Here is a 26,331-nt window from a genome sequence, read left to right on the forward strand (position 1 = left end):
ACTGAGTGCCTCATCCAGGCTCTTCTTAAGCACCTCCAGGGACTTTGGAATGGGCTGCCCAAGGAGGTGGCAGGGCCAAAGGGCAGTCTCTCTGTCTGGGAAGAGCTTCTTGCTAAGATCAAGCCTAAACTTCCCCCTGGCACAGCTTGAGACTGTGTCCTCTTGTTCTGGCGCTGGCTGTCCTGGCTCTCTGGCTCTCAGAGCTTCTCTCAAAGGCTGGTGGAAGCGCTGTGCAGGCGAAGGGCAGCAGGCAGCCGGGGGCTGGCCGCTCCTGCTCCCGCTTTATTGTGGCGCCGGCAGGAGCGATGGAGCAGTGCCCTCCCGCGGCCGCCGCTCGGCTCCGGGGCTGCGGCGGTGCCCCCGGGCAGGCTGCAGCTCCTGCTCCCTCTGCTCCTTCTCCCACAGCGCCTTCAGCCTGCGGTAGTACACCTTGCAGCTGTAGCCCTCCTGGGCGCTGTTCTGGATGTGAGCCTGCACCGACCAAAGCATGGGGAAGACTCGGCAGCAGGACATGCACTTGTAGCCCTGCTGCGGCAGGGGCTGCTGCTGCGAGGCGGTCAGGATGTCCTGGAGGGTGATGCTGGATCTGCTGCCGGCCGGCCGCTCCCTCTCGGGGGGCTGGGCCTTGTCGGAGGAGCTGGAGGAGCAGACGGCCTCTGAGAGGTCATCGAGCTCCTCCTGCTCCTGCGGGGGGGTGGTGGTGGTGGCAGCCAAGCTGGAGGAAAGGCTTCTCGGGGACTGCTGGGTGGCTGCTTTGGTGCTTATGAGGTAGCTGTAGGGCGAGAACCAGGGCCGGTAGATGACATCGGCACAGGCAGGGAGCTCGCTCTCTGGCACCTCTGCAGGGCCACAGGCTGTGGAGGAAAGGGCCTGCAGTCAGCCTGGGGGGCTTGGAAGAGCCTGCCCCCTCTGTGGGCTTCAGAGCTTTGCTGGGGACCCTTCCTCTCTGTCTCCATGGGGTGGAGAGGTGACTGGCTCTGTCCCCCCCGGCACAGAGGGCACCATCCTTTCCCCCATGTGATGCAGGTGTAGGGGTGGACACAGGCACAAGGCTCACCCAGTAGTCTGCTGGAGTCGTCCAGTGAAGAGCTGTCCTGGCACGCAGGCAGTGACAGAGGGGCTGAGCTGGCACTCTCAGGGGCAGCGCCCACAGCTTTGGGGACTTCTGTTGGGAAGCCACAGGGGAGAAAGCAGTGCAGCTCAGAGGTGGGGAGTGACTGCAGACCCCCATCAGGTCCCCAGAAAGCACCTGCTGCCACACACCCACCCCGGTCCCCTTCCCCACCTGTGCAGCCAACCCGTGCCCAGCCAGACCTCTCCCTGGCTGGCTGCCCACAGGCCCTCGCTGTGCCACAGGAGGCTGTGCGATGCCATGGCTGTGCCCAGGAAGTCGGGGAGGAACCTTCCCCACAGGTAGTGCCAGCTGCCCACCCCCCCATGCCCAGCCACAGCTGGTGGGCGCCAGGCTCACCGGACAGGTTGGCAGGGCCTAAGGGCACTGGAGCCTCTGGGCTGCTGGTCCTGGTGCTGCAGGGCATGGCCTTGACGTACGCAGCGGGCAGGACCAAGCTGTCACCCTAGTGGGGCTGGTGCAGGGCTCCTGCTCCACGGTACCCATGCCATTCGTGGCTGATGTCACAGTCACACAGTGCGGAGCAGGATGCCCCTGGGTGCTGTGCCCAGCCCCTGGGATCTCTAGGGAGCTTGGCCAGTGCAAGGGATCAGCCAACCTGGGCTGGGGAAGGAACCTTGCAGGGGCTGGCAGTGTAGAGCCCGGGCTGTGGGTGCCCTTACAGAGCCCCTTTTTTGCTTCACGAGTGCCTGGCTGGCAAGGACCCCAGCTCTGCAGGCAGCATGGCAGGCCCAGGCAGGGGGCTGGCAGCACACCTTGCCTGGTAGCATGGAAGGGGCAGGGCCCTGCTCCCCTTGCCATTCCCTTGGTAAATCCTCTCTCTCTCTCTCTCTCTTTCCACAACCTGCTTCCCAAGCTGCCTGGTGCCAGGTAAGAGATGCTTTCAATGTGTTGGCAGTGCCAGCATGGACCCCTGGCCTTGCTGCCACCCTGGTTTTGCCTGTGCTGTCCCCACTGCATGCACTGCCCTGTGCAGCCCTGGCACAGCCCTGGCTGCCCGCAGCCGCTGCAGGAGCAGCCTCCCGAGCTGCGTTTCCATGCTGCTGCCCCGGGGGCCAGCAGTTAAGCTCTGGGACGTGCCGTGCCGTGCCGTGCCGAGCCCGCCGGGGCGCTGCCCCCGGCCCAGCTCACGCCCCCCTCTCTCTTCCCTTTCCTTCCCCAGTGGACCAGAGCCTGTTTGAGAACGCCAGCGCGGCAGCGGCTCCGCGCCCGCAGCCGCCGCGCCCCGCCGGCAGCCAGCACCTCCGCAACCTGGGCAAGGCGGTGGGGGCCAAGGTGAACGACCTGCTGCGCCGCCGGGAGCCGCCCGGGCTGCCCGGCCCCGGCGTGACCGAGGTGAACGCCAGCGCCGGCGCCGTGCTGCGCGGCGGGCAGCCGGCTGCAGAGGAGGGGTGAGTGTGCCCCTGTCGGGGGGGGGGGAGGGGGGCGGATCCTCTGTGGCCCCGGGAGGGACAAAGGAATGATGCTCACACAAATGGATTGGAAAGGGGGGGGAAGTTCAAGTGGGAAAGCAGTTGGTGTTTGACAGAAGTGGCAAAGCAGAGTGGCAAAGATAATCCCAGAATAATAGAGCCAGGTTGGAAAAGACCTTTGAGATCACCCAGTCCAACCCAGCACCATCTGACCAACTGACCGTGGCCCCAAGGGCCTCAGCCAGGCTGCTCTTAAACACCTCCAGGGATGGGGACTCCACCACCTCCCTGGCCAGCACATCCCAAGGGCCAATTCCTCTTGCTGGGAAGAACTTCTTCCTAACATCCAGCCTGAACCTCCCTTGGCACAGCTTGAGACGGTGTCCTCTTGTTCTGGTGCTGCTTGCCTGGGAGAAGAGACCAACCCCCACCTGGCTCCAACCTCCCTTCAGGGAGTTGGAGAGAGCAAGAAGGTCTCCCCTGAGCCTCCTCTTCTGCAGGCTAAGCAACCCCAGCTCCCTCAGCCTCTCCTCCCAGGGCTGTGCCCCAGAACTCCCCCACCTCGTTGCCCTTCTCTGGACATGTTCAAGTATCTGAATGTCCCAAGGCTTACAGAGTCACTTACACCACACCAAAGGCCTCCCAGCACTTCCCTTCTCCCCACCTGAGGGTCTCCCCAAAGACACCCAGGGCTTTTTCTTCCCCCCCTGCTCTGCTAGGCTGGTCTCAGGCTGGTGAGGTCTGACACTGCCCTCCCCCCCTTCTCCTGGCATTAGGTCTAGACAGGTCAAACAGGTCTTGAGATGATGCTCCCTGTTGGGTAACATTGGGGGACTAAGAGAAGCAGAGCCGGGAGGGCCAGGGAGGGGATTCTGCCCCTCTGCTCCATTCTGCTGAGACCACAGCTGGAGCTCTGGGGCCAGGTCTGGAGCCTCTGTGCCAGGAAGGATCTGGAGGTGCTGGAAGGTGTCCAGAGAAGGGCCACGAGGAAGAGCTGAGGGCTGGAGCTGCTCTGCTGTGAGCACAGCCTGAGGGAGTTGGGGTTGTGCAGGCTGGAGAGGAGAAGGCTCCCAGGAGACCTCATTGTGGCCTTGCAGGATCTGCAGGGGGCTCCAAGAAAGCTGGGGAGGGACTTTTGAGGGTGTCAGGGAGGGATAGGACTGGGGGGGATGGAGTAAAACTAGAAGTGGGGAGATTGAGATTGGATGTGAGGAAGAAGTTGTTGCCCATGAGGGTGGTGAGAGCCTGGCACAGGCTGCCCAGGGAGGTGGTGGAAGCCTCCTGCCTGGAGGTGTTTGCAGCCAGGCTGGAGGTGGCTGTGAGCAACCTGCTGCGGTGTGAGGTGTCCCTGGCCATGGCAGGGGGTTGGGACTGGCTGAGCCTCGAGGTCCCTTCCAACCCTGACAGTTCTGTGATCTCCCACAGGAGCAGAGAGGGAAGAAAGAGGAAGAGAGAGACTTTGCAGCTGAGTTTATAGGGCCCAGGATTTATGGGTAGCAATAGGCTGTTTCCTGTGCCCACCTTACTGGGTTGGACACTGCGGTGTGCCTTAGGTGGCAGTAACAGGAGGCACCCAGCCTAAACTGCCACGGGGTGTGCCCCCCACAGTGTGCCCCCCCAGGGCAGGGCTGCTGCCAGGGCCTCGACACAGGGCTGAATGTGACTCCTGTGTGCTTGCAGGGCCGTGGGGCTGGATGCTTTTCCCCGCCTGGACCCCCCACCCTCCATCAGCAGGAAGCGGACCCCACGTGCCCTGAAGACCCCACAGGACATGCTCATCGCACCCCAGCCCGCAGGGACCGGCCGGAGGAGCAGCCTGGAAGAGCCTTCTGAGCCACCCCCAGCCCCCTCCCGCCCTGCAGGGGAGCAGCTGGGCACGAGGGACCCATCTCCTCCAGCGTGCCCTGCTGTACCCACCGCGACGGGCACCCCAGAGCCCAAGGAGGAGCAGCCCTCTGCTGCCCTCCCCGTGCCCGACCTCATCCATAAGGGCAGCCTGGACAGCCAGCGGCAAGCAGGAGAGAGGGCTCCTGAGACCTCACCTCACACCGAGAAGCCCTCCCAGAGACCTGGGCCGGAGCACGAGCCGCCGGGGAGCACGGGGCGGCAGGAGCCATGTTCTCCGAGCCGGGAGCTGGAGGGGCCCCATCCTGACCTACTGTCCTTTGAGTAGCAGCAGCGGTGCTGTGAGAGGGGCAGCGTCACACAAAGGCATCTCTCACTGCCACTTTTGGGGTCGTTCTTTGGAGAGAGGGCAGCCCTGGCTAGCAGAAGCCATTGCTAGCCCAGTGTGGGGGTTGGGGAGGCGCAGCACCGCTTGTCCTTGGGTTCCCAGGAGGGGCACAGCCTGCCCTGCTACGGCTTCTGCAGCCCCATCCTGAGCCTGTTAACCCTTGTCAGTGCAGAGCTCCTGTCCTCCCCTGGTGCCACCATCCTGTCCTGCCTGCAGCCCGGGGCCGTGCTGGGCTGGGGGCTAGGGTGGGCTTGCTCAGCAGCCTGGGTCCTGATGCATGGGTGCAGAAGCACCAGGCTGCCCCCAGCCCTGTCAGCTGCGCTGTGGGCAAGTGTCCCACATGGCTCCCCACATCTGGGCTGCCTCCCCCAGTCTGGAGCATGGCTCAGCTCTCATCCTGTGCCTGTTGAGATACATCATCCTCGTGTGCCAGCACATTCACCCAGCCCCACTGCCTGGTGCCAGGGAGCTGGGCTGTAGGCATCCCCAAGGCCTTCTCCAAGTGTCAGCCTCCTGGCATTAGCTTTCCTAGTGCCATCTGTCTTTGCAGCAGAGTCCCAGCTGCTTCTGGTGCAGGCTGTGCTGGGGAGCAGGGCTGGGTGCCTGGGGACACATGGCTGCTCGCTGGTGAGTGGGCTGTGGTGGGGTCTCCAGCTCCCTGTCAGACCCCCCTCCAGCTCCTGCTTATTTTCTTGTCTTGCCCCAGGCAGGCACCCACTCCCTGTGGCCCAGTGCCACTGCTCTCCTCCTTTAGCTGGGATGGGGATGTGTTTGCAGGTGTAGGACACAGGAAGCCACACAGCCCTCTGGTCCTGCTCTATGATTGTTTCCCTGTGAACTACAGGAGAGCCAGCAGGCCCCTGGGCTGGGGCAAGGAGGCAGCAGAGGGAGAGCACTTTTTGCTGAGAGCTTTCTGCTTCCTCTCCAAAGAGATGATTTTGAGAGGAAAAGCTCCAGAGGGCAGGTTTGGGCTGGAGGAGGCAAGGGGCTCCTGGCTGGGGCAGCTCTGCTTACCACTCCTCCTGGGCCAGGCAGGGTGGTTGGGCTGAAGAGATATCTTCCACCACCCCCAGCCAGGTGCTGGTCTTGCTGACCACCACTTGTGCAGCCACCCTGCTCCCATGCCTGGTGCTGTGGTGATGCTAGGGGCTGTGCAGTGCTCAAGCCCTAGGAGAGTCCTGCTCAGAGCCCACAGCCAGGTGCCCCTCGGTGCTGAGGCGCAGCACACCCTGTGTGTGAAGTGATTGTGCTGTGCTGATGCCACCCTGCAGCCAAAAACTGATCTGAGTATGTCCATGTGTGTGCTGCCTAGACCCACACTGCACTGCATGTGGTGATGAACACAAGGCCTTGTAGCCCCTCTTTGAGGAAGCAGCACCCTCCCCCAGGGGAAGCTGCGATGCTGGGCCCGTGCCTCTATTTATGCTGTCTACAACCTGGCTGTAGGTTGGGACACAAGAGGCAGATTGCACAATAAATATATTTTTTTTTCCTTTTCTTTTTTCTTTTTAATCACAGACACAGAGTAGTCCCTTGGTGGGAGGGGAGGGCCTGCATCACATCACAGAACTGCCAGGGTTGGAAGGGACCTCAAGGCTCAGCCAGTCCCAACCCCCTGCCATGGGCAGGGACACCTCACACCACAGCAGGTTGCTCACAGCCACCTCCAGCCTGGCTGCAAACACCTCCAGGCAGGAGGCTGCCACCACCTCCCTGGGCAGCCTGTGCCAGGCTCTCACCACCCTCCTGGGGAACAACTTCTTCCTCACAGCCAATCTCAATCTCCCCATTTCTAGTTTTGCTCCATTACCCCCTAGTTCTATCACTCTCTGATAGCCTAAGAAGTCCCTCCCCAGCTTTCTTGCAGCCCCCTGCAGATCCTGGAAGGCCACAATTAGGTCTCCTCAGAGCCTTCTCTCCAGACTGAACCACCCCAACTCCCTCAGTCTGTGCTCACAGCAGAGCAGCTCCAGCCCTCTGCTCCTCCTCATGGCCCTTCCCTGGACACCTTCCAGCACCTCCAGATCCTTCCTGGCACAGAGGCTCCAGAACTGGCCCCAGAGCTCCAGCTGTGGTCTCAGCAGAGTGGAGCAGAGGGGCAGAATCCCCTCCCTGGCCCTGCTGGCCACACTTCTCTTGCTGCAGCCCAGGCTCTGCTTGGCTCTCTGGTGACCTGCTGGAGGAGCTGGCAGAGGGGCTGTGGAGTGTGGCAGTGGCCCTGGCAGCCCTATGGAGACGAGAGGTGGTGTGAAAAGCTACCCTCCAGCATCATGCTTGCTGGGGTGACTGCAGAGGATGGTGGGGGCAGCTGCAGTAAAGCCCTGGGCTTAAGGGAAGTATCCCCTGAACGTGCAGCCAGACACCCGACACTTGCCGAGGGCACTCTCGTGGGGGTGTGGGGGGTACGCTGGGGGAGTTTTGGGGTGCCCGGGCTGAGGGGGTGACACAGCTGCCCTCCTGTGCTTGGCACGGAAGGGACAGGACCTGGTAGATGCCGAGCTGAGGGAGGGGGAGCGCAGGGATTGAGGGGACAGGACACCCCCCCCCCCCAGCCCGTTCCCGGGACGGCATCCCGCTGCTTCCCGCGCTGTGCAGACGGCAGCCCCGGGACGGCATCCCGCTGCTCCCCTTGCTGTGCAGACGGCAGCCCCGGGACGGCATCCCCCTGCTCCCCTTGCTGTGCAGACGGCAGCCCCGGGACGGCATCCCCCTGCTCCCCTTGCTGTGCAGACGGCAGCCCCGGGACGGCATCCCCCTGCTCCCCTTGCTGTGCAGACGGCAGCCCCGGGACGGCATCCCGCTGCTTCCCGCGCTGTGCAGACGGCAGCCCCGGGACGGCATCCCCCTGCTCCCCTTGCTGTGCAGAGGGCAGCCCCGGGACGGCATCCCCCTGCTCCCCTTGCTGTGCAGACGGCAGCCCCGGGACGGCATCCCCCTGCTCCCCTTGCTGTGCAGAGGGCAGCCCCGGGACGGCATCCCCCTGCTCCCCTTGCTGTGCAGACGGCAGCCCCGGGACGGCATCCCGCTGCTCCCCTTGCTGTGCAGACGGCAGCCCCGGGACGGCATCCCCCTGCTCCCCTTGCTGTGCAGACGGCAGCCCCGGGACGGCAGCCCCCTGCTCCCCTTGCTGTGCAGACGGCAGCCCCGGGACGGCATCCCCCTGCTCCCCTTGCTGTGCAGACGGCAGCCCCGGGACGGCATCCCCCTGCTCCCCTTGCTGTGCAGACGGCAGCCCCGGGACGGCATCCCCCTGCTCCCCGCGCTCGCGGAGCCCCGGGGCGGGGCCGCCCCGCCGCTGTCTCCGCCCCGCGCCGCGCGGGGGGTGGAGCCCGGGCGGGGCCCCGCCCCGTTTCCGGTGTCATGGCGGCCGGAGCGCCGCGGAAGCCGGGCCGGGTGCCGGTGCGGCTGTCGCGGCGGCGGCGGGGCGGCTGCAGCGGCGGGGGGGCGATGTGAGACGGGGCCGGCGCCATGTCGGGGTGCGTGTGGGGCGCGGCGCCGCTGCTGGAGGCGCTGGGCCGGCTGTGGGAGGTGCAGGCGCCGCTGGGCAGCGGCTCCTCGGCCTCCGTCTACCGGGTGCGCTGCTGCGGGGACCCGCGGGTTCCCCCCGGCGCCGTCAAGGAGTTCGTGCCGCCCCCGCCGCGGCCTGGCCCCGCTCGTCGCCCCGGCGCCCGCCCGCCCGCCGCCGACTGCGCCGAGTACGGCTTCCGCAAGGAGCGCGCCGCGCTCGAGCACCTCCGCGGCCACCGCAACATCGGTAACGGCTCCCCGCCCCCCCCCCCCCCCCCGCCTCGCCTCCACCCCTGCCACCCCCCCGCCCCCCCCCCCGATCCCGCTCCCCGGCCCTCACTTCCCGGATGGCTCCCGCGGGCCCCCCCCAGGGCAATCTCTCCGGGGCAGATTGGTGCTTCCGGGCCAGTCCCCGCCGCACCCGGTCGAGGAACTGCCTTCCAACCGGGAAGGGGTCCCCCAAACCCGACAGGGGCGGCCCCGACCCTCTGGGGAGTATTGGTTCCCTCACCCTGAAACTGCCCCGCCCGGGCAGGGCTAGAAACGCCCCCGGACCAGCGTGCCCCTTGGGCCGGTGCCCCTGGACAGGCAGGTTCGAGGGCCCTGGACAGCACAAAGTGATGTCCCTGTGGCAGGTGCTTGTTGATACCCCTGCAGGGCAACCTCCTGGATGCTCTGCTCTGTCCCTGGGCTGGGCACCTGCAAATCATTCCCGGGGGTAGGCAGGAGCAGGCAGGAGATGGGTGTCAGCCTTTGCAGGGGTCAGAGTGGGTTGGTGCAGGCAAGGCACCCCCAAACTCCATTGGGTGAGGCTGCCCGAGGTGCCCCCAAGAGCCATGCTGGCAACTGGGCAGCAGTAGGGCAGTGCCTGCCCACCCAGCCCTTGGTCTGCCTGCATGGGTGGCAGGAGCAAGCCTGCAGATCAGAGGTGGCAGCTGGAGAGCCCCAGGTTCCCCTGACACTGATGGTTTCTTTATCATGTGTGTGTGAAGTGCTTTTTAATGCTGTTATGTAGCTGGGTGCTCAGGGCTGGTGTTCCCCCTGTGCTGGGTCAACCGAGGGTTTGTCCCAGAGCCAGCAGTACTAGCTCTGTTTTACCCCCAGCTGCTGCTTATCCGTGCCCTGGAGGCTATCCTCTGAGCAGGAGCACCCAGCCCTATCCCTGCAGCAGAGCCTGGGCAGGAGGCTCTGACACTGCCCTCTCCTCTGAAGCCCCCAGGGGAGGCCTGGCAGGCTTCCCTCTGAAGTTTGGTTCTCCAGCTCTCTCCATATCACTCTGTGAAATAGCTGAGCTGCCCCTTGGGGCTTTTGTGGTCTCCTGGGCAGCAGTGGAGTGTGATGACCTTGGTGATTGCTCATTACTGGTGCCTGTTTAAGAGCAGCCTGGATGAGGCCCCTGCTGCCGTGGTCTGTTTGGTTAGTTGGGGTTGAATGATTGGTTGGACTTGGTGATCCTGGAGGTCTCTTCCAAACCTGGTTGATTCTGGCAAATCTGGTTGGGAAGCTGCTGGCAGGAAGGGAGCTGGGAGGGGCTAATGGACAAGCAGCTGAACAGGAGCCAGCAGTGTGCCCAGGAGGCCAAGAAAGCCAAAGGCATCCTGGCTGGGGTCAGCAATGCTGTGGCCAGCAGGAGCAGGGAGGGGATTGGCCCCTGGCACTCAGCTCTGGGGAGGTCACACCTGGAGTGCTGTGTCCAGGCTTGGGCAGCTCAATCCCAGAGAGATGTGGAGGTGCTGGAGCCAGGGCAGAGCAGGGCAAGGAAGCTGGGAAGGGCCTGGAGATAAATCTGATGAGGAGAGACTGAAGGAGCTGGGGATGGTTAGTGTGGAAAAGAGGAGGCTGAGGGAGACCTCATTGCTGTCTACAGCTCCCTGCAAGGACCTTGTGGAGAGGCTGCTGCTGGTCTCTGCTCACAGGTAATCAGTGACAGAACAGAGGGAATGGCCTCAAGCTGCCACTGGGGAGGTTCAGACTGGACAGGAGGAAGAATTTTGTGATGGCAAGAGTGGTCAGGGACTGGAATGTGCTGCCCAGGGAGGTGGTGGAGTGCCCAAGCCTGGAGGTGTTGGAAGGTGGTTTGGCTGTGGTGCTTGGGGCTGTGGGTTAGGGGTGAGCCTTGCAGAGCAGGGCTCTGGGCTGGAGCTGGTGGTGCTGAGGTCTGCTCCAGCCTGGCTCTTGCTGTGGTTCTCTGATCTCCCCACAGTGACGCTCTACGGCGTGTTCACCAACCACTACTCTGCCAACGGCCCCTCTCGCTGTCTGCTGCTGGAGCTGCTGGACATCAGTGTGTCTGAGCTGCTGCTGCACTCCAGCAACCAGGGCTGCTCCATGTGGATGATCCAGCACTGTGCCAGAGACGTCCTGGAGGCCCTGGCTTTCCTGCACCACAAAGGCTACGTGCACGCAGACCTCAAGCCACGCAACATCCTGTGGAGCGCCGAGGAGGAGTGCTTCAAGCTCATTGACTTTGGACTTAGCTTCAAAGAGGGGAATCAGGTTTGGAACATAGGGTCATAGGATGTCAGGGCTTGGAAGGGACCTCTGCAGGACTTTGAGTCCAACCTCCCCTGCCAGAGCAGGAGCAGAGAACCCAGCACAGCTCACACAGGAACACATCCAGATGGGGCTGGGAAGGCTCCAGGGAAGGAGACTCCACAACCTCTCTGGGCAGCCTGCTCCAGGGCTCTGGGACCCTCCCAGGGCAGAAGTTCCTCCTCATGCTGAGCTGGAACCTCCTGTGCTGGAGTTTCCATCCACTGCCCCTTGTCCTATCCCAGGGTGCAAGTGAGCAGAGCCTGCCCCCTCCCTCCTGACCCCCAGCCCTCAGCTATTGATAGACATTGATCAGATCCCTCTCAGCCTTCTCCAGACTACAAACCCCCAGGGCTCTCAGCCTCTCCTCAGCAGGCAGTGCTGCAGTCCCTCACTCATGCTGCTGCTGAGCTGTGTGTTGAGCTGTGTGGGGCTGTACTGCTCTGGCTCGTGGGGTGACCTGGTCAGGGTTGTAGCTGAGCTTGGTGCTGAGGGGTTTGTGAGGAAGGCTGAAACGATGTCTGGCCCTGGGTGCAGAAGCTCCAGTTCCCATTCTCCTTGCACATCTCTGCTTTCTGTTGATGTCTCAGGCTTTGTGCCACACATGACCACAAACTCCCAAGGTACTCATGCACTGCTGAAGCTGTGCCTCAGCCTCCTGGGCAACGTGCTCCTTTTAATGTGGTCAGACAGTGGGAGCACCCAGGCCTCAGGAAGTGCCTCTTACCATGTGTGCTGGTGATCCAGGCTTCACCATCCTCCTCCCCAGTCACAGCATTACCTCTGGCAGTGTCCTTGGGCTTGTCTTCCCTTTCATCTTGTATTCAGCAGCTTCTCCTCTTCAGGAAGTCTGGATGTTTCTTTCCCATGTCACTGTGTTGGCAAAAGCCTGTTCTGGGGCTGTGGGGAGGCAGTGTCCCTCCTGTACTGACATGGACAGATGTCAGTAAAGGAACAAAACCATCCCTGTGCTGCTCTCCTGTTCCAGCTCTGCAGGGCTTTGACTCCCTCTTTATCTGGCCACTGGTCTGTTTTGGTGGTGCTGGGCTTCAGTAGCTTTGTCCTTTTTCATTCCCTTCCATCCTCTCTGATGAAAGCAGAGGACCTCAGGAGGTTCTGCTGATGCCTTGGTAGAGCTTCCATTCACTCTTCTCTCTCAGTAACCACTTGAGAGGGGTCTCAGTAAAGTTTGTCATCAGGTAGCCTCTTGCCAAATTGGCCTTTAATCACTGGATGATGGGCAGTAAGTCAAGTAAGCAAGCTGTGATTTTTTTTCTGGGCAGAAGTGGCCCTGGCTTGGCCCTGTCCATGCATTGGGGTGCTGGGGGAGGAGAAGCTCAGCAGGAGCCAGCAGTCAGCACTGGCAGCACAGAGAGCCCAGCAGAGACTGGGCTGCAGCAAGAGAAGTGTGGCCAGCAGGGCCAGGGAGGGGATTCTGCCCCTCTGCTCCACTCTGCTGAGACCACAGCTGGAGCTCTGGGGCCAGTTCTGGAGCCTCTGTGCCAAGAAGGGTCTGGAGGTGCTGGAAGGTGTCCAGAGAAGGGCCAGGAGGAGGAGCAGAGGGCTGGAGCTGCTCTGCTGTGAGCACAGACTGAGGGAGTTGGGGTGGTTCAGTCTGGAGAGAAGGCTCCCAGGAGACCTCATTGTGGCCTTGCAGGATCTGCAGGGGGCTCCAAGAAAGCTGGGGAGGGACTTTTGAGGGTGTCAGGGAGGGATAGGACTGGGGGGGATGGAGCAAAACTAGAAGTGGGGAGATTGAGATTGGATGTGAGGAAGAAGTTGTTCCCCAGGAGGGTGGTGAGAGCCTGGCACAGGCTGCCCAGGGAGGTGGTGGCAGCCTCCTGCCTGGAGGTGTTTGCAGCCAGGCTGGAGGTGGCTGTGAGCAACCTGCTGTGGTGTGAGGTGTCCCTGGCCATGGCAGGGGGTTGGAGCTGGCTGAGCCTTGAGGTCCCTTCCAGCCCTGGCACCTCTGTGCTCATTTAGAGGCTTTTAGTTCATGTCCTTTTTTGCACTGCTTTAGCTGGTGTGGGAGTGTCAGAGGCCAGAGCATTCTCTGATCTGTCACTGTCAGAGGACTGGGGGCTTGGCCTGCCTCTGACTTCTTTGGTCCAGGGGCTGTGCTTCTTACCTCCTCCATGTTCTCTCACCTTCTTGGCTGGCTTTGGTCACCTGCTGCTGTCTCTCAGCACAGAGCATCCTCCTGGTGTCCTCTGTCTAATGCAGATCTGATCTGATTCTGTTTCTTGAATTGTGCTGCTTGCTCTGTGAGCTGTTTGCTTCATTTGCTTCTGTGCTTCCTTCCAGTCTGCTTCCTTTAGCCATTCTCAGGAACAAGCTGGCTGGCTGAACCTTCTGCCCCTGCTTTGAATGTGCAGCAGGAGCCAGCTTGCCCTCAGCACCCTCGCCCTGGGCAGCAGCATTTCCTTACCCAGGTCAAGACCTCACTCCTTTCACCTGGGACAGCTCTGCTCAGCTGATCTCTGCCTATCTTTTCCTCTTGCTAGTGTTTACCAGGGAGTGGCTCTGCACAGAGCAAGGTCTCCAGCCCCTGACCTCTCTCCAGCTGCTTTAGCTGGAAGGAGAGGAGCTCCACCTTGCCCTTTTGGCTGGCGGCACTGACGGCAGCGGTGTCTCTGTCTCTGAGCCTCCTTTGCTGGGGCTGCTGAGCAGCTGCTTTGGCCACCTGGAGGCTCTGCTGGTTGCTGATAGCAGGAGGGACTCTGCTGAGCAATGTGTGTATCATTGTTTATATCTTTTCTAAGTTCATAAACAACTTTGGAGCTCTGCTGCCTGGAAAGGCCTTTTGCAGACCTCAGGAAGAGACCTGGATCACCTGGCTTTGGATGTGCCCTGCTAAGAGCTCCCAGCCCTGGGCCTCATCCAGGAAGTAGGTTTGCAGACTCATTCCTTGAGTCACATCAGTAGGTCTAAAACCAGAAGCCTGCTGCCTGAAGAAGGTGCAGCATGAAGTTTGTCTTTGGACTCCTGCAGGACTTGGCTAGGCAAAGCCAGAGCTGACTGCTGAACCATCAGGTGTGGGCTGGGAGCAGGAAGCTGGGCTGGAGACCTTCAGAGCAGTCCCTCCAGTGTGATTCTGTCACTTCCTATTTTCCCTTGAGAGGGAGGGTGTGAACATTATGCTTTCCTCTGGCAGCTGGGCAGCATTGGCTGCTGCAGCACTTCTGGCTGTGAGGTGGAGAAGGAAGAGCTGTGTGGGAAGTGCCTTGCCTGGGCCTTTGGTGCTGCTGCTGCTTCCTTCTTGGAGTATTTCTTCAGAGAACATCAGGGCCTGAACAATTGCAGCTCTTACTGATCCCCACAGCTCTTGGTGCTGTCAGGTCTTCACTATCTACAACTCCATGAAGGGAGGTTGTAGCCAGCTGGGGGTTGGTCTCTTCTCCCAGGCACCCAGCACCAGAACAAGAGGACACAGTCTCAAGCTGTGCCAGGGGAGGTTTAGGCTGGAGGTGAGGAAGAATTTTTTCCCAGCAAGAGAGATTGGCCCTTGGGATGTGCTGCCCAGGGAGGTGGTGGAGTCCCCAGCCCTGGAGGTGTTTAGGAGGAGCCTGGATGAGGCACTTGGAGCCATGGGTGAGAGCTTGGACTCAATGATCTTGAAGGTCTTTTCCAACCTGGTTAATTCTGTTCTGTTCTATGTGGCTGACATGGAGCATGTTGTGGGTGTTTGACCCTTACCTTGAAACTTAACCTATCTTCTGTGCATGAGAGGCCCCTAGGGCAGCCCACTGAGGCAGCCAGCCTCTTCCCCCCAGCAGTGCTGCCTGATGCTTTGCTGGGAGATGTCTTCCCTTCCAGGCAGTCTTAGGGTACTTTCCCCTCATCAACACAGCAGCTGGCTCTGCCTGCCTAGCTGCCCTGGCAGTTTCATGGCATCACACAGCTGTCAGGGCTGGAAGGGACCTCAAGGCTCAGCCAGCTCCAACCCCCTGCCATGGCCAGGGACACCTCACACCACAGCAGGTTGCTCACAGCCACCTCCAGCCTGGCTGCAAACACCTCCAGGCAGGAGGCTTCCACCACCTCCCTGGGCAGCCTGTGCCAGGCTCTCACCACCCTCCTGGGGAACAACTTCTTCCTCACAGCCAATCTCAATCTCCCCATTTCTAGTTTTGCTCCATCCCCCCCAGTCCTATCCCTCCCTGACACCCTCAGAAGTCCCTCCCCAGCTTTCTTGTAGCCCCCTGCAGATCCTGGAAGGCCACAATGAGGTCTCCTGGGAGCCTTCTCCTCTCCAGCCTGCACAACCCCAACTCCCTCAGTCTGTGCTCACAGCAGAGCAGCTCCAGCCCTCTGCTCCTCCTCGTGGCCCTTCCCTGGACACCTCCAGCAGGCTGTGGGCTGTGGGGGGGCTGCACCAACCCACAGGTTGCTGGCTCCAGCGCCTCCAGGGAAGAGAATTTAGCACTGGCATTTCGGTGACCCATCTGGGAGGGCCTTTGGGGCCTGCCTGCAGATGGGGTGGGGAAGGGGTGTGTGTGGGAGGTGAGCTGTGTGTGAGGTGACTGTGTGTGTTTGGCCTTGCCCAGGATGTGAAGTACATCCAGACGGATGGGTACCGGGCTCCCGAGGCGGAGCTGCAGAACCGCCTGGCGCAGGCCGGGCTGCCCAGCGACACCGAGTGCACCTCTGCCGTCGACCTGTGGAGCCTGGGGGTCGTCCTGCTGGAAATGTTCTCAGGAATGAAACTGAAACACACAGTCCAATCTCAGGAATGGAAGGTGAGTCTGAGCTGCTGCAGGCCCTGCTGCCTGGGGGCAGCTGGAGAGTGTGCCCTGGGCGCCTCTGCGCTGCCATGGCCCTGAGGGTGACTGAGGGAGCTGGGGATGGGTAGTGTGGAACAGAGGAGGCTGAGGGAGACCTCATTGCTGTCTACAGCTCCCTGCAAGGACCTTGTGGAGAGGCTGCTGCTGGTCTCTGCTCACAGGGAATTAGTGACAGAACAGAGGGAATGGCCTCAAGCTGCCACTGGGGAGGTTCAGACTGGACAGGAGGAAGAATTTTGTGATGGCAAGAGTGGTCAGGGACTGGAATGTGCTGCCCAGGGAGGTGGTGGAGTGCCCAAGCCTGGAGGTGTTGGAAGGTGGTTTGGCTGTGGTGCTTGGGGCTGTGGGTTAGGGGTGAGCCTTGCAGAGCAGGGCTCTGGGCTGGAGCTGGTGATGCTGAGGCTCTGTTCCAGCCTGAGTGTCTCTGTGATTCTGAGAATGAAGCTTCCAGAGCCATGAGCACTGCCTGCCCTGTGGGACTGGCATGTCTGAATGCTGCCTCTGTTCAGGCTACTGCAAGCTAAAGTTCCAGGGGTCTGTGCTTGGAGCCTGTGTCCTGCCAAGATTTAGGAGGTGAGTTGTGCTGGCACAGAAGGAAGGAAGAAGTGGATGGCTGAGGGCTGCCAGGTAGCTCAGCAGCACAATGACAAAGGAACTCTTTGCTGGTTTTAGTCTTGATGTTAGCTCTGCTTTGAGCATCCTGTAAGTCTATCTGCTGAGAAAGCAAGAGGAAGGCTCTGTTGTGAGCCTGCAGCCTGACCCTGTCCTCTGTTCTCTATGAAAACAGTTTGGTTTTGTGCTCCCATTCCCAGTAAAATTATCCTTTCAGCATCAGAACCTCCACAGCATGGAACAGAATAGAACTGAGCAGGTTGGAACAGACCTCAGAGATCATCCAGTCCAACCTCTCACCCAGCACCATCTGATCAGCCAAACCATGGCACCCAGTGCCTCAGCCAGGCTCTTCCTAACCCCCTCCAGGGATGGGGCCTCCACCACCTCCCTGGGCAGCAGAGCTTGGCCTGCATGTGGAAATGTGTAGCTTTCACACAGGCAGCTGGGGACAGCTTCCTCTGTGGTGAGCCTGCTGGTTTAATGTGTGAGGCTGGAGTGCTGGGGATCCCTCCCAAAGTGCCATAGCAGCAGAGCCCTCTGCCTCCATGATTAGAGGACTGCAGCACTGCCTCATGAGGAGAGGCTGAGGGACCTGGGGCTGTTCAGTCTGGAGAGGAGAAGGCTGAGAGGGATCTGATCAATGTCTATCAATAGCTGAGGGCTGGGGATCAGGAGGGAGGGGACAGGCTCTGCTCACTGTGCCCTGGGATAGGACAAGGGGCAGTGGATGGAAACTCCAGCACAGGAGGCTCCAGCTCAGCATGAGGGGGAACTTCTGCCCTGGGAGGGTCCCAGAGCCCTGGAGCAGGCTGCCCAGAGAGGTTGTGGAGTCTCCTTCTCTGGAGCCTTCCCAGCCCCATCTGGATGTGTTCTGTGGGACCTGGGCTGGGTTCTGTGGCCCTGCTCTGGCAGGGGAGTTGGACTGGATGATCTCCTGAGGTCCCTTCCAGCCCCTGACATCCTGTGATCCAGTCCTGAAGAGGATGGGGCCCTGCAGGCTTTGCCCTGGGTTGGTTCTTCCCCCTCCCTAAGCTGTTGTTTCCTCTCTCCCCAGGCGAACAGCTCTGCCATCATCGATCGCATCTTTGCCAGTGAGGGGGTGGTGAATTCAGCCATTCCAGCTTATCACCTCAGAGACCTTATCAAAAGGTATTTCCCACATTTCCTCACTGATGCTTACAGATGTGCCTTGCTCCTAGTGTCTCAGAGCCCCCCCCAGCAGCTGCCTGTGGAGTCTCCCTGCTGCTGAGCGCTGGCAGCGGTGCCTCGGCGGCTCTGAGCTGGGCACAGCTCGGAGCCAGCACAGGGAGCATCAGCCATGGTGCTGTGCATCTGTGCTCTCTCTGTGCTTGCCACTTCCTGCCAAGGAGTTTGTGTTTGGGCTGAACTGGAAATTGTTTCTGACAGCCCTGCCTTAAACCAGCAAAGAGGGAGGAGAGCAAACAGTGTTGCTGCTTTCCCAGTGCTGCCAAGCGCTGGTACAGGCTGGGCAGGGACTGCCTGGAGAGCAGCCCTGAAGAAAGGGACCTGGGGGTGCTGGGGGAGGAGAAGCTCAACAGCAGCCAGCAGGGAGCACTTGCAGCCCAGAGAGCCAAGCAGAGCCTGAGCTGCAGCAAGAGAAGTGTGGCCAGCAGGGCAGGGAGGGGATTCTGCCCCTCTGCTCCACTCTGCTGAGACCACAGCTGCAGCTCTGGGGCCAGTTCTGGAGCCTCTGTACCAGGAAGGATCTGGAGGTGCTGGAAGGTGCCCAGAGAAGGGCCAGGAGGAGGAGCAGAGGGCTGGAGCTGCTCTGCTGTGAGCACAGACTGAGGGAGTTGGGGTTGTGCAGGCTGGAGAGAAGGCTCCCAGGAGACCTCATTGTGGCCTTGCAGGATCTGCAGGGGGCTCCAAGAAAGCTGGGGAGGGACTTCTGAGGGTGTCAGGGAGGGATAGGACTGGGGGGGTGGAGCAAAACCAGAAATGGGGAGATGGAGATTGGATGTGAGGAAGAAGTTGTTGCCCAGGAGGGTGGTGAGAGCCTGGCACAGGCTGCCCAGGGAGGTGGTGGAAGCCTCCTGCCTGGAGGTGTTTGCAGCCAGGCTGGAGGTGGCTGTGAGCAACCTGCTGTGGTGTGAGGTGTCCCTGGCCATGGCAGGGGGTTGGAGCTGGCTGAGCCTTGAGGTCCCTTCCAGCCCCAGCAGTTCTATGATTCAAATGCAGTTGTGCAGCTCTCCACTCAGAGCTCTGCCAAGGGGGTTGCTGTCACTGTCTTGTGACTCTGCTTGGAGGGTGTAGAGTGAAGGAGGACACAAGCTGGCAGAAATGTCTGTGGGGGTCAGTGCCAGAGCTGAGCAGGGCCTTTGCTCCAGCAGGCCTTGGGCTGTTAGCTGCTTGGGATCCCAGTTTGTTGAGAGCTGTGGCAGCTCCTTGGAGTGCAGCCACTGGCTGCAGGGGCCTGTGAGGCCTGGGGAGGGGGAGCTGGCACATGTGGCGTTCCCTGGGAGCTTGTCAGTGAGCAGCTGCCCTCTGCTGCACACCTACCCAGGGTGCTGCCCGGGCATCCCTCTGCTGTGCTGCAGCTGTTGTCTGGCAGGTGTGCTGCTCAGACAGGCCACTCCTGCACTGACTTCCAGCCCCCTCGGATAGGCAGCGCAGGCCTGTCAGGTGCAGGCCCATGGCAGTGTTGTCTCTTCCAGCATGCTTCATTGTGACCAGGGGAAGCGAGCCTCGGCGGAGAAGGCCTTGTGCAGCCCCTTCTTCAGCATTCCCTTCGGTAAGCTGCGCATGGGCCCTGCCCAGGGCCTCCTCAGCACCTCCTGAAGCGGCACAGGCTGCCCTTCAGCTGCCTTGCTTCTGGCTCTGGCCTTGCCACTGCTTCTTTGCTCTTTGTGCCACTCGCCAGCCCACTGTGCTGCCACCTCAGGCAGGTCAGAGCCCTGCCCGGCCTCTTCCTGCCTCCCTCCCTCCCTGCAGCCCTGCCCGGCCTCTCCCTCCCTCCCTCCCTGCAGCCCTGCCCGGCCTCTCCCTCCCTCCCTCCCTGCAGCCCTCCCCGGCCTCTCCCTCCCTCCCTCCCTGCAGCCCTGCCCAGCCTCTGGCTTTTCCTATTGAGTTCTGCCCAGCTCCAACTGAGCACAAGTTGTGGCAGCAGCATTCATTAGCAGGGACAGAAGTCAGCGAGGTATTTGCCTCACCTTGTGGCTGTTGAGGAGCTTTGGGAGGGTGCAGTGTGTGGGGTGAGTGGCTGGTTTGCCTCATGCCAGGTTCCCCAGTTCAGAAGGCAGGAAGGGGGTGGCTGGAGCTGGTGGGAGCCTCTGCTGCTGCCTGCTCTGCACAGGCCCAGTAGTCCCAGTGTCCTCTCCAGGTGTGAGCATGTGGTAATGAGCTGCCTCTTGTGGCAGGTCTCAGGTGGGTGTCACTGCCACTTTCATCTGGCTCTTTCTCTTCAAGTAATAAACTGAGTCACATGTTGACCCCAGGCTGTCAGCACAGAGGGGCTGGGACCCACTGGCTTGGGCTTGGGCTCTGCTGCCCTCCTCCCGGCTTGGGCTCTGCTGCCCTCCTCCCTGGTGTCTGTTCCAAAAGCCACACCGTAGCCCTCCTCAGGAGTGTTCTGCTCTCAAGCACAGCAGTGAGGAGCTCTGCACCCAGCTTTTCTGCAGCACAGGTTCATGCTGGGGGTGTCCATCCTCTGGCTGGGCCCTGCTCTTCTTGAGCTGCTTGGTGTACCTTGCAGTGAAGTGTTGCCTCTTGAGGCCAGGTGGAGGTACTGAGGCTCCTGTGTATTAGGCAAACAAACTTGCTCCTGTTTTTGCACTCCTCCTGCATCCCAGAAGCTGGGGCTGCAGTCAGAGCCTCCTTCCATGGCTGAGCCTTGCAGGCAGCATTGCTTTAGGGCAGAGGGAAGAGCATGCTGGCAATGCTTTCTGGCCTAGCTTTCAGCACACAGACCTCTAACTGTACCTGGGAAGGTGCTGCTGTGGTTACTTTACAGAACAGCTTCCCTTTTTCTCAGTGCTCTTGCTGCTTCTCTCCCTTGCCAATCCTGTCCACACAAAGCAGCATTTATTTACTGTTGCTGTTCTAGGAAGGCAGAAAATGATCTGTCAGTGCCTTTCACTTGGACACAGTTCCTCTGTTCAGAGCAGAGACAGCTGAGTGTGTCTTTCCTTGTCATTCACAGCCAAGTCCTGGCTTTCCAGTTCATCAGCTTTCCTGAGCTGCTTGCAGGCTCCCCCATGTCAGTGTGGCTGCTCTCACCTGGCTCTCTGAAGGAGCAGAGCAGCTGGGCAGAAAGAACCTCCTAGGGCAGAAGGATATTGCAAGAGCTGCATTTGTCACTTGGTTACAAGAAGCCCAGATGGTTCAGATTCAGACTGGATGTGAGGAGGAAGCTCTTCCCCAGGAGGGTGGTGAGAGCCTGGCACAGTTGCCCAGGGAGGTGGTGGAAGTCTCCTGCCTGGAGGTGTTTGCAGCCAGGCTGGAGGTGGCTGTGAGCAACCTGCTGTGGTGTGAGGTGTCCCTGGCCATGGCAGGGGGTTGGAGCTGGCTGAGCCTTGAGGCCCCTTCCAGCCCTGCCAGCTCTGTGGTTCTGAGTCCTGGGGGTTGCTTTGTCTCCCTCTCTGAAAACAAGACATCTGGAAGGAAGGACAGGCTTGCTGGGATAAACACAAGAGCAAGGTGATGCTTGAATACTCTTGCAGTCCTCAGTTCATCTGAAGTTGTCTCTTGGCTGCCAGCAGGCCTGTGAAAAGTGCTGGCAGAGGTTCACCTGGAGCTGGTTATCTGAGCACAGCACCCTTGGGGTGCTTTCCCTGAGCACTCTCTGGGCTTCAGCCTCTCATGCTCTGAGCTTTTCATAAGGACTCTTCCATGTCAGACAGGGATGTGTAGTGTGTGTGCTTGCCTGTTACCTCCTCTGGCTCTGTGACATCAGCATCTTCTGTCCCTGCCTGGCAGAGTTGTCACCTCCTTCATAAGTGTTTGCTTAGCTTGGAGAAGTATTTCCAAGGCTGTCATAGTCCACTCTTTGCTGACCTGGTCAGGAGGCTCAGACTGGAGAGCTGCAGCTATCTCCCTCCTTTTCTCTGCCCTCTCTCACTGCCAGGTGGGAGCACTGTGGGGTGCTGCAGTAGTGCTTGGCTGCTGTGGCTGCCATCACAAACCCCACCATTAACATTCTCCAAGAGCAACTTGAACTCCCAGGTGTTGAATTCTGGCCTAGCAGACCCTTGCAGGGACATGAAGGAGGGGCACTCTCCCTGCTGCTCTAGAGGCCTGGGTGTGCTCTCAGACACACCTCTCCCAGTCTGTCTGTCCACCTTATACACAGAACAAACCAGGCTGGAAGAGACCTTCAAGATCATCGTGTCCAACCCATCAACCAATCCAACACCACCCAAACAGCTAACCCATGGCACCAAGCACCCCATCAAGTCTCCTCCTGAACACCTCCAGGGATGGGGACTCCACCACCTCCCCAGGCAGCCCATTCCAATGGGCAATCACTCTTTCTGTATAGAACTTTTTCCTAACATCCAACCTAAACCTCCCCTGGCACAGCCTGAGACTGTGTCCTCTTGTTCTGGTGCTGGCTGCCTGGGAGAAGAGACCAACCTCTGCCTGCCTACAACCTCCCTTCAGGTAGTTGAAGAGAGTAATAAGGTCAGCCCTGAGCCTCCTCCAGGCTAAGCAACCCCAGCTCCCTCAGCCTCTCCTCGTAGGGCTTATGTTCCAAACCCCTCACCAACTTCGTTGCTCTTCTCTGGACTCGTTCCAGCAAGTCAACCTCCTTCCTAAACTGAGGGGCCCAGAACTGGACACAGGACTCGAGGTGCAGCCTGACCAGTGCAGTGTACAGGGGCAGAATGACCTCCCTGCTCCTGCTGGCCACACTGTTCCTGATGCAGGCCAGGATGCCATTGGCCCTCTTGGCTGCCTGGGCACACTGCACACCTTAGTTCTGTCCTTCTTCCACAGCAGTGTCCATGGTCTGCTGCTCCAGGCCATCCTGGAGCTGCCTGTTTTCTAGAGCCAAGTGTGCCATGGCAGTGGGGTTTCTCTCTGCCCCTGTGAAGCTGGTCACAGGGTCACTGCTCACCTACCTTGTGGCCATGCCTGGCTCTGTGGCACTGCCTGCTGGAAGCAGCTAACTTTGTTTCCCCAGTTTCTGTTGCAGGATTGTGTGGTGGCCTTCACTGCACTGCAGCTGGATTTGGAAGGCAGGAAGGTTTGCATGGGGTTTAGGGAAGAGCTGAGAGGTATCCCAGAGACCTGAGGCTTGGCCCTCAGGATAGCTTGAGGGCTGGAGTTACAGAAGCTTGCTTGCAGCTTGTCTGGCAGCAGGAGAGGCAGGTTGCAGAGCAGTTCTTTGTGGAGGGTAGAATCTTTGTGGTGGACATCTCCCCAGTGGGATTGATCAGGATTCTCTTGGTTTCCTTTCTGCACCCAGCAGTGATTTGTTGACCTTTGGCTACTTTTCTGCTCAGGATCTGTGAAAAAGGCATAGGCCAAACCTGCCACATCCTTCCCTCTGCTGCAGGTGTCTGGGGGGCAGTGTGCTCAGCTAGCCACAGCTCTTGGGATCACCTCAGCTTCTGAAGCTGAGTTAAGCAGACAGAACTCCAGCCTTAACTCCTGCTAGCTGTGTAGGTTTTGGAGGCAGGTTTAGGTGTTGGCCTCAGTGCAATTGCAGAACCCTTTGGAGGAGTCTCTCAGTGCAGAGGTGGAGATAAGCTGGGAACAAGGAGAGCAGAGGCTGTGAGTGCAGGTGTCAGCAAGAGAAGCCAAACTGTGCTGCACAGAGCAGTAAGAGCTTGGGGTACAGCAGTGGCTGTTGAGTCAGATTCCTGTTGGCTTGCTCCTGTGGCCACTGATTTCTTCTCTGTTCTCCCTGGGTGTCAAACAGCTCCTCATATTGAAGATCTGGTGATGCTCCCCACACCTGTGCTGAGGCTGCTGAATGTTCTCAGTGATGCTTCTCTGCAGTGTGAAGAAGAATATGAAGGTTGGTGCAAGCTGTGGAGCTCCCATCCAGCAGTGCCAGCTGACAGGCTGCTGGGTTTGGCTTCAGGGAGGCAAAAGCCAGCAGGAGAGCGATTAACAGGTGCCAGAACAGCCAGTAAAGAGCTGCTCAGCTGAGGTTTGGTACCAAGTGGGTCAGCTGCACCCACAGAGAGTAAGCTAAGAGACTGAGGCAGACAGCAGAGCTTGTGAGGGAGTGCTTGAGGGATCCCAGGTTTTCATTTGTACTTAATAAAAAGAAGTTTATCTTCTTTTGGTTAAATGCTGACAGACCTCAGGATCACAGAACTGCCAGGGGTGGAAGGGACCTCCAGGGGCCTTACTGTACCTGCAGGGGGCTCCAAGAGAGCTGGGGAGGGACTTCTGAGGGGGTCAGGGAGGGATAGGACTGGGGGGGTGGAGCAAAACTAGAAATGGGGAGATTGAGATTGGATGTGAGGAAGAAGTTGTTCCCCAGGAGGGTGGTGAGAGCCTGGCACAGGCTGCCCAGGGAGGTGGTGGCAGCCTCCTGCCTGGAGGTGTTTGCAGCCAGGCTGGAGGTGGCTGTGAGCAACCTGCTGTAGTGTGAGGTGTCCCTGGCCATGGCAGGGGGTTGGGACTGGCTGAGCCTTGAGGTCCCTTCCAGCCCTGGCAGTTCTGTGGTTCTGTGAGTCTGAGCAGTCTCAGCTTCTGCCCTGGCACCTCTCAATCATTTTGGATTGAGGAGTGTGTGTGTGGAATGAGTGTTCTGGGTGTGTTCATCAGGCCTGGGTTTGTTTCTTGGCTCACCCCAGTTTGCAAGGTGAAGGACAAGCAGCTCTTCTCTTCCCCAGACATCCTGGAGGACATCAGGGAGGAGTGCCAGAAGTACGGACCCGTCGTTTCCTTGCTTATTCCAAAGGAGAATCCTGGTAAAGGCCAAGTGAGTGAGTGGAGGGGGGAGGCTCTGTCTTCCTGCATGCACTCTGTGTGCTGCAGCACTGCTGCTCAAGCCCCTGGAAGTCTCCCCACTGATGATGACTCTGCTGAAAATAACTGCCTGTCTTGAAGGACAGCACAGGTTCCTTCCTGCTTACGTAAGGCCGCCTGACCCGGGGGGGGCCCAAGTGGCTTCAGCAGGCAAGCCAGGATGCAGGAGGGAAAGGGAGAAGCCTGTGAGTGGGAGAGGAAGCTGCCTTTAGAAACGAGGAGCAGGAGATGAAATCCCAACTCAGAGATGCAGCTCCTTCTTTTAGAGCTCCACTGCTCTGGGCTCAACCGAGGATGGAGGGGGAAACCGTGTTCAGGACGTGGGGTGGGAGGGGGTGGGACATGCTGCACTGCAAGTCCTATTGCTCCCCTCAATCTCTCTCTCTCTCTCTCTCTTTCAGGTCTTTGTTGAATATGCAAATGCTGCTGATTCCAAAGCTGCCCAAAAAATGCTGACTGGAAAGATTTTTGATGGCAAGTTTGTGGTGGCTACGTTTTACCCCCTGAGTGCCTATAAGAGAGGATATCTGTACCAAAACTTGCTGTAGGCAGTAGCAACAATCAGGAGAGTTGTCTTGCTCCTCTTCCTCACATGTTCTTGCAGCTGAATGTATGAAAGAGCTTCCTAGCCCTGCTTTTGAGTCATCTATATGAAGGAGAGATGCAAAGGACTTGATTGGGCTTTGAAACCTTTCCTGCTGCTTTGTGGTGTGCAGAGGGGGCCGGGATGGCTTTCAGCCTGTGCTTGTCTGTGTGTTGTGCTTGCTCGTTTCCACTGGGGGGGTGGCTGTGCCCTGCTGGGGGCTTGGCTGGCAGGAGTGGTGGCTCTGGGAGGCTGAGCAACCTTGGCAAGTGCTTTGAAGTGAGGACATTTATAGTCTTTGCCTTAGCAGCACTTGACTTGGCTCTAGGGAGAGGATTTCTTTGTGAAGCTTTCCTGTACCTGCTCTCTTCTCCAGGGCAGGGGAGGAGCAGGAGGAGGAGGGAGGCTTCCCTGCTTTTTGGTGGTGTCTGTGGTAAAGTAAAGCAGCAGAAGCAGCAGCTTCTCTAAACCAAACCAGGAGCAGTGTTGAGTCTTTGCATCATGTAGATGTGCTGAAGGAGGCAGTGAAATCAGACCTGCTGAGCCTGCAGGTGCTACCCTGTCACCACCTTGTGACCTGAGGAGAGCCATCCATCCCACCTGGCACAGATGGCACGCTGGGCAGTGAGGCGTGGGTGAGGGTGCCTGCAGAGAGCTGACTTTTCCTGTGTCCCTGAGATGGGCAGGGGCTGATGGTGGCTGGGTAGAGGACATCACTGCAGTGCCAGCCTCACTCTGGGCACAACCTGTAAGCACTTTGTAGCTGGAGGCGATGTGGAAACCTGCTCGTGTAGAGCCAGCTCTGGAGCATGTCCCCTGTGCTGGCACTGGTGCTCCCCAGCCCTGACACCAGATCATCCCTAGGTGTCTTTAGGTGATAGTTTTGGAAAGGAGTGCCTCAGCAGGCAGTGTCCTTTGTGTCTCAGCAGGACTCCTGCCCTGTGGGCCTCAGAAGAAAGAGCAAACCTTCTCTGTCCTGGTCCCGTGCTTGGCTTTTCTGTTGTGGGGGTTTGGCTTGGCTTTAACTCCCCAGGCTTGTAGATTAGAAGCACTGACACTTTGTGGTCCTTCACAGGTCACACAAAGGGCCTGAGGTAATCTGAGATCCTGCATGGAAAGGCCTCTGTCAGTCATCAGGTGTGACCTGTGTTAGATTCTGTGGTCCTGCTCTGGCAGGGGGGGTTGGATTCAATGAGCTTCAGAGGTCCCTTCCAAGCCCTGACAGCCTGGGAGCCCGTGATCAGACTGCTCCCTCCCCAGAGCATGCTGTGTGGCTTCAGAGCAGAGGCAGAAGCTCCTTTGTGCAGCTGCCACCGTGAGGTGGGTGCTGGCTGTTTCCCAGGGGTGCAAACCTGTGCACCCAGTGGAGCCTCTCCCTGCAGAGGTGAGCACTTTGCTCCTGGCAAGTAGAGTGTGGAACAGCCCTGTTTAAAGGGGGCCCAGCACAGTCTGGCTTCTGCCCTGGTACCACTTGTGGTGAGGAGGAGAGCCCTCATGACTTCTTTTCTCCAGCTGAAACACCTGTGGGCAGCTGCCCAGACCACCTCTGACCTTCCCTGGAGTGAGACCTGAATCACCTTGCAGTT

At 59.7% G+C, this 26,331-nt stretch overlaps 3 protein-coding genes across 3 annotated transcripts; 2 read left to right on the top strand and 1 right to left on the bottom strand.

Moving 5' to 3' along the window:
* Nucleotides 1-282: 282 nt before the first annotated feature.
* Nucleotides 283-1,623, bottom strand: SPATA46 (spermatogenesis associated 46). The gene is made up of 2 exons (XM_054165491.1): nucleotides 1,615-1,623; nucleotides 283-870 (listed from the first exon to the last, which is right to left on the bottom strand). Exons 1-2 carry the CDS (start codon nucleotides 1,621-1,623, stop codon nucleotides 283-285), a joined length of 597 nt encoding a protein of 198 aa, XP_054021466.1.
* Nucleotides 1,624-1,900: 277 nt separating this feature from the next.
* C11H1orf226 (chromosome 11 C1orf226 homolog) lies at nucleotides 1,901-4,717 on the top strand. The gene is made up of 3 exons (XM_054165492.1): nucleotides 1,901-1,940; nucleotides 2,295-2,523; nucleotides 4,225-4,717. The coding sequence occupies exons 1-3, from the start codon at nucleotides 1,901-1,903 to the stop codon at nucleotides 4,715-4,717; spliced, it is 762 nt and encodes a 253-aa protein (XP_054021467.1).
* Nucleotides 4,718-8,131: 3,414 nt separating this feature from the next.
* UHMK1 (U2AF homology motif kinase 1) lies at nucleotides 8,132-25,968 on the top strand. The gene is made up of 8 exons (XM_054165547.1): nucleotides 8,132-8,531; nucleotides 10,488-10,780; nucleotides 15,364-15,555; nucleotides 17,270-17,364; nucleotides 18,891-18,967; nucleotides 23,099-23,197; nucleotides 24,027-24,115; nucleotides 24,564-25,968. The coding sequence occupies exons 1-8, from the start codon at nucleotides 8,246-8,248 to the stop codon at nucleotides 24,708-24,710; spliced, it is 1,278 nt and encodes a 425-aa protein (XP_054021522.1). The 5' UTR covers nucleotides 8,132-8,245; the 3' UTR covers nucleotides 24,711-25,968.
* Nucleotides 25,969-26,331: the final 363 nt, after the last annotated feature.

Source organism: Dryobates pubescens, chromosome 11, assembly GCF_014839835.1.
Source record: "Dryobates pubescens isolate bDryPub1 chromosome 11, bDryPub1.pri, whole genome shotgun sequence".
NCBI lineage: Eukaryota > Metazoa > Chordata > Aves > Piciformes > Picidae > Dryobates > Dryobates pubescens.

Excerpts from the sequence above, each read along its gene's own strand:
- C11H1orf226 (XM_054165492.1), top strand. The coding sequence starts at position 1,901 with ATGGAAGGGGCAGGGCCCTGCTCCCCTTGCCATTCCCTTG. Across the intron at positions 1,941-2,294 it reads CTCCCCTTGCCATTCCCTTG|TGGACCAGAGCCTGTTTGAG; the intron begins GTAAATCCTCTC and ends TTCCTTCCCCAG. Across the intron at positions 2,524-4,224 it reads CAGCCGGCTGCAGAGGAGGG|GGCCGTGGGGCTGGATGCTT; the intron begins GTGAGTGTGCCC and ends GTGTGCTTGCAG.
- UHMK1 (XM_054165547.1), top strand. The coding sequence starts at position 8,246 with ATGTCGGGGTGCGTGTGGGGCGCGGCGCCGCTGCTGGAGGCGCTGGGC. Across the intron at positions 23,198-24,026 it reads GTGTGAAGAAGAATATGAAG|ACATCCTGGAGGACATCAGG; the intron begins GTTGGTGCAAGC and ends TCTCTTCCCCAG. Across the intron at positions 24,116-24,563 it reads AGAATCCTGGTAAAGGCCAA|GTCTTTGTTGAATATGCAAA; the intron begins GTGAGTGAGTGG and ends TCTCTCTTTCAG.